The sequence below is a fragment of the Pelodiscus sinensis genome, chromosome 18 (assembly GCF_049634645.1).
Source record: "Pelodiscus sinensis isolate JC-2024 chromosome 18, ASM4963464v1, whole genome shotgun sequence".
NCBI lineage: Eukaryota > Metazoa > Chordata > Testudines > Trionychidae > Pelodiscus > Pelodiscus sinensis.
In genome coordinates this window covers 23536280-23542279 of record NC_134728.1, presented here as the reverse complement: position 1 = coordinate 23542279, position 6000 = coordinate 23536280, and the positions used below count along the sequence as shown (strand labels likewise).

General features: G+C 48.7%; 1 protein-coding gene across 3 annotated transcripts in view; it reads left to right on the top strand.

Annotated features, from left to right (window-relative positions):
• Positions 1-709: 709 nt before the first annotated feature.
• Positions 710-6000, top strand: part of RIMS4 (regulating synaptic membrane exocytosis 4) — a 107210-nt gene continuing 101919 nt past the window's right edge. For all 3 annotated transcript variants that reach the window (XR_012896547.1, XR_012896546.1, XM_075901260.1), the window contains exon 1: positions 710-1283. Coding sequence is in view for 1 of the 3 variants with exons in the window: in XM_075901260.1 (XP_075757375.1) it covers positions 1187-1283 (97 nt within the window). In the remaining 2 variants the exon portion in view is untranslated. The remainder of the gene's footprint in view (positions 1284-6000) is intronic.

Below are 6000 nucleotides of genomic sequence, written 5' to 3'. Positions count from 1 at the left end.
AGTCCAACTGAGCTTCATGGTACGTGCCCCTCAATGCATTTGTCCACTGAAGCCTAATCCTCAAATCCATCCCTGGCTTCAGGAAGTCCTGAAACAGCTCATACAAGCTTGAAGGAGAATGGGGCAGCGGGAGTGTGTGTGTGTGTGTGTGTGGCGGGAGGAGGGGGCAGCGGGGTGTGTGTGTGTGTGTGGTGGGGCAGCGGGGGGGGAGGGAGGGTGGGTGGGTGTGTGTGTGTGTGTGTGACGGGGGGAAGGGGCGAAAGAGACAGGCACAGGCAGTTATAGTAGAGGATGATCATCCAGAGCCAACAGCAATGCAGCTTAATTGGATCCTTCCCCAGGCTGGGGTTAAACCCAGTGGCAGAGGTGCCGGAAAATTGTGTACGGTGGGGGCGAGGAGAGCGATTGAACCCTGGACAAGCTGGAAACCACTGCAAGCCAGGGGGTACCGAGGCAGCCTGGGGGGGGGGAGAGGGACATGAGGGGAGCCCTGCCTCCTCCGAGCGTGAGCTCCCCCTTCCCTTCTGCATCGCACCGGGGAGCACCTGCCGCAAGCGCTCCCCGTTCCCGTCTCGGGGGCTGCTGTCGCCCCGGAGGAACGCGCGCGGCTCCAGCTCCCCAGCCGGGGCGGGCTGCGCGCAGCGGGCAGGTGCGCGGGGCGGAGCCGTGGGGCCAGCCGAGCGCCGCGGCCTGATTGGCGCCGCGGCCGCGCCGGGATGACTTCACGGCAGCCCCCGCCCCGCGCGCTCGGCAGCTGAATGAAGCGCTGGGGCGTGGGGAGCAGCCGCCGGGAGCGCAGCCCGCCAGGGGACACGTCCGGGCCGCCGCGCAAGGAGGCACCGTAGGCAGGCGGCGGAGCCGACGCCGAGCAGCCGCCCGCAGGAGGGGGGGTCTCCCGCCAGCCTCCCGGCGCCTTTCCCGGGGACCGCCTCGCGCCCCGGTGCCTGCCCCAGCGCCCGGACCGCCAGCGGTGCCCTCGCCCCGGCTCCCCGTCCGGCGCCTGCCGCGGGTGGGGCTGAGCCCCGCCGACCCCCCCCCCTCTCCCGTCCAGCCGCCGTCTCGCCTCCCCGAGGCCCCCGCCGTAGCCAAGACGCCGCGGGCCGTGCTGCGAGTGAAGAATGGGGCGTCGAAGCTGGCCAAGCCGCAGGCGGCGGCCGAGGCCCCCGGCGGCGCCCCCGGGCTCTTCATGGAGCGCTCGCAGAGCCGCCTCAGCCTGTCCGCCTCCTTCGAGGCGCTGGCCATCTACTTCCCCTGCATGAACAGCTTCGACGAGGAGGACGCGGGTAAGGGGGCAGCCCGGGAGGGGGGGGGGTAATGCACGGGGCGGCGGAGCAGGGGGCACATGGGGAGAGCCTGGGGCGGGGCACCCGAGGTTGTGCACGGGGGTCGAGGGACTGTCATGGGGCCAATGGGGGGGGGGGGCAGTGCCTCCAGAGAGGCCGTGAATGAGGGTGGGTGGGGACGCGGGGTAGTCAGTGAATGAATCGATGGGGGAGGGCGAGACAGACCTGGGTGTGAGGCAGCTTCGAGGACGTTGTGTGTCGGGGAGTGAATGAGGTTTCTAGCATGTGTCTGTAGAGCTGTAGGGAGCTATAAATGTCTCCCACCACCCTGTGCTGTGGAAGCACTGAGGCTAGAGAGGCGTAAAAGCAGCTGGTGGATGTGACTTTCTTGGCCATGAGGGTGGGAGGGTTAGAGGTTTTGAGGAGCATCGCTCCTTTGGGGCGGGGGAATGTGGGATTGTGATGTGTTAGCTCATCTAAGGGGTAGCAGTGTGACAGACACTCATCCACTGATTGACTTGCCTATGCCATCCGCCACTGGCTGCCTGCCACGTTTTGTGTATAGTGAGATGTGGGGTTAGGAACCTGCATTAATGTGAAGGGATTGGGGAAAAAAGGAGATTTTTTTTTTTTTTTTTGCATAAGGAAATGCACTCTCCTGGTTTACCTTGAAGTCAGTGTCTTTACAAATTACTTGGTGCAAGTCTTAATCCCTTTGCTAATGCTTAGTTGTCTTCCAGAGAGGATGGTGGATGACAGTACTTTAAACAGAAAAGGCATCTTCCGCCTATTCATGCTGCAAGTGCTTTTCAGTGTGAACAAGTAACATTTAAAGTATTATCAGTTCAGTGTATTTAGTCTTAATAGCCCTTTTAGAATTTAGGCAGCATTTATCTGGATTTGCAAAGACAGTCCCTGTAAACCAGACTGGACAGAATGCTTCAGGAGAAAGGGTAATTAACAGGGAGACACATGAAGGCAAGACAAATTCAAGAGGTAGGGCTGAAAGAGAGAGATCCTTGAGTGCATTCCAAGCATAGGGAGAGAGCATGATAGAAGGCACAAAACTGAGTGGGGGAAAAAGGTGAATTAAAATGAGATTCTATATAGGGAGTAGGGTAAAAATACACTCTTTGTTTCCTTGAATTTATTATAAAAATGTGTAATGATTTTCACTGTATGCACAAGGTCACTTTCTGGTAATATATCTTTAATCTTTGTGTTTTTTTTGGGGGTGGGGTGGGGTAACAAATGTGGAGATGGTTGGTTTTAGATGCACGTGTGCATTTTCATATCTACCCTCTAAGCTGCATCTCTCAAATACCTGTCTTAGCTGGATACATGTACATATGAGATGTCACATACAAAATGATAATTTTTTAGAGGAATAAAAGTAAAATATATAAAAATTGGAAGTGATTAACTTCTGACTGTGAGCAGGCAGGCAAGTCTGGAGGAATGGAAGTAGGGTTTAACATCCTCCATCTGAATGTATTTTAATATGTTCAAAATCCTGCATAGAAGAGGTGTGCAATCTCCACAAATGATTTGTGTCCTATTCAAGTAAACAGCTGGAGGACCATACAAGGTAATAACAGGAGCTTTAAGAAGTCTGTGCAGTTTCAGAAATTATTTCCAGAAGACGTGTTGGAGCCACATATCCCGACACCTTGACTTGAACAGTGTTTCCGCACTGAAGGGCTGACCCTGTTTGTTCTGAGAAGACTGATCGTTTCAATGAATGTTTCTTCCTATTCTAACATCTAAAGATATATGGTTGTCATTAGAATTTTATTTACGTGATCTTACTTCTCAACAATCATTCACAAATGTTAATATCCCAGCCTATAAAAATATGCCTTTGAATTTATAAAATCTACAGTTAGGGCTTCATCCTTCAAACCTTTATTACTGGAGCGCTGCTTGCTACCCTGAATTAGTCACATTAATCTTAGTGGAACTACTCAGGGTAAGAGGCATCATTATTCTTGATAAAAAGTATTTGCGGTATTGGCCCTTTCTCTGGAAATATGAATTTGTATTCAAATTTTTATGAACACCAGCTATTTCTATTGATAGTTTCAGAAAGTAAGGGTTTTTTTTCATCTTGGATTTTTTTCTGCTTTCACCAAAAATACACATAAACATAAGTAACTTTTTAGAGGACAGTACATATTTTGTAGAAAATAGAATTAATAAATAATCACATTATGACATACACAATGACATACATTGCAAGCTTCTGCAATTCACAAGGTTCTGATCAGATCTGATTGCACTATGAATTGTAGTTAAAAAAAAAAGTCACACTGCACAGGGTAGTGGATACTGAATTTGGCAATATGCCATCTATAGAAGATGACAGCAGAAGAGATTGACCCCAGGATATGAAGAAGGGAGGCATGCTGACAGTGCAAACACTCCAGTTTTGACACATTTTTAACAACCATTTTGTCTGAAGATGAGAATTTTTGCTAAACAAGAAGGATGACTTTGTAATGAGGAAGAAAAAAGTTATTAAATAACAAAGTTGAAAGGAAACTTTATGTGCTTTATTGCAAAGGGAAGAAGGCCCTGGATCCCAAATTGCTATCTGGTTTTCTCACTTGGGTCAGATTAAAATAATTTTAATCTGACCCAAGAAGGAAAGGAAAAGAAAATTTTGCTAGAGCTGGCATGGCCTTCAACATTGAGCAAAGTGGAAACACAAATGACAGTGTTGAATTTAAGGACACCTGGATTTCCAGCCTCTGCTAATTGAAAAGGTTGGGAACCTCTGCTCTAGCCAATCTATTAAAATGTCACAGACCCCCTCCCTGGGGGAGAAAAAAGAAGAAAAGGAAAATAAGGGAAGAAAAAGAAAATATCTTTATTTTTAAACTTTCCACGGACCCCCTGTAATACTGTCATGGACCACCAGGTGGTCTGCAGACCACAGGTTGGGAACCACTGGGCTAGAGTTAACATTCCCCTGGAAAAGAGGCCTGATTTTGAATTTGGTATGTAATAGCCTTTGAAAATGGTTTTAATTGTGGATCTCCCTTCCTCATTTGGGCTTCATTTTTCTTTACTGTCCATGGTCTTAGCACCAGCCGAATCAGTTTTCACATCTCTTGGGTCTGTCAATATGCCATTCACACCTAGGCTGCACTCCTGATGTTTCAAAGCCTCTGATAATTTCTCAGTGGTGAAATGGGTATAGAAAGAACAGTCCATACTAGTCTATGAAAGGGCAGAGGGGTCAGGGTCTACTAGGTGCAGATAGATGTGCAGAACTTCTAGTACGGCGCTCTCAACTGAATGATTCCTGAACTATATTTCATGCGGGGAGATAGATTGACCCCGCAGATATGTCCCTCTGCATGCAGGGCCTGTTATGGGCAACATATTAACATATAGCAGTGCTGTAATATGGAGTATAAGAACTATGGGTTGCCAACTCTCTTGAAATAAATATAATTTTCCTATGCTTTCTACTGGTCAAGTTTAGCAGTCTTCATTCAAATTTCCATCCACATCAGCAGGGACACGAACTTCAGAACAGGGGTCTTTATTATGAAGGTCTAGAGAAGATCAACAAAAGTGATTAAAGGTCTAGAAAACATGACTGATGAGGGATGAGTGAAAGAATTGGGCTTGTTGAGTTTAGAAAAGAGAAAACTGAGGGGGACATGATAGCTGTTTTCAGGTATCTAAAAGGGCATTACAAGGAGTAGGGAGAAAAATTGTTCTCATTGGCCTCTGGACAAGAAGCAATGGGCTTAAATTGCAGTAAGGTAGGTTTAGGTTGGACATTAGAAAAAACTTCATAACTGTCAGGGGGGTTAAACGCTGGAATAAATTGCCTTGGGAGGTTGTGGAATCTCGATGACTGGAGATAATGAAGGCATCTATCAGGGTAGATCTAGAAGGTGCTTGGTCCTGCCGTGAGGGCAGGGGATTGGACTTGATAAGCTCTTGAGGTCCGTTGCAGTTCTAGTCTTCTATGATTCTATAATCATTGTATAGGTGTTTGTCCTAGCTTTGATCATTGTACAAATGTAAAGCAATAGACCAAAAAGAGCTAAATAGAAGCGATTCCCATGAAGCATGAATTTTCATATTTGTGTATGGATTAAATATGGGTGCATTCGCTCACTTTTACAACAATCCTGCAACTGCTTGGAATGTCTAAGACTGGTTTTTGACTCAGTACAGGCAGTCCCCGGGTTACATGGATCTGACTTACATCGGATCCCTACTTACAAACGGGGTGAGGCAACCCTGCACTAGCTGCTTCCCCCCAGCAGACCAGGGAGACGGGAAGCTAGTGCGCCCCCCCCCCCCCCCCCAGCAGACCAGGGAGACGCGGAGCAGCTTTTCTCAGCAGACACCTCAGCTTGAGAATAAAGGACTGAGGGAAGTGAGGTGTGGGAGAATAAAACTGAGCTCTGGAGAAATGTTTGGCTAGAGTTTCCCCTACAATATGTACCAGTTCCGACTTACATACAAATTCAACTTAAGAACAAACCTACAGTCCCTATCTTGTACGTAACCCGGGGACTGCCTGTACTGGATTGTGGAATGAAGGGCACTGGGTCTCCTTGCTCAGCCTCTCGAATACCCCATTAAAATGTCCCATCAGTGGGGCTGTCTGGCTAAGGCTGGGTCGTGAGTCACTTTTTGAAAACCACTGGGCTAGTCCCAGTATGTTCTGACACCGTGCTGCACTCTGGAA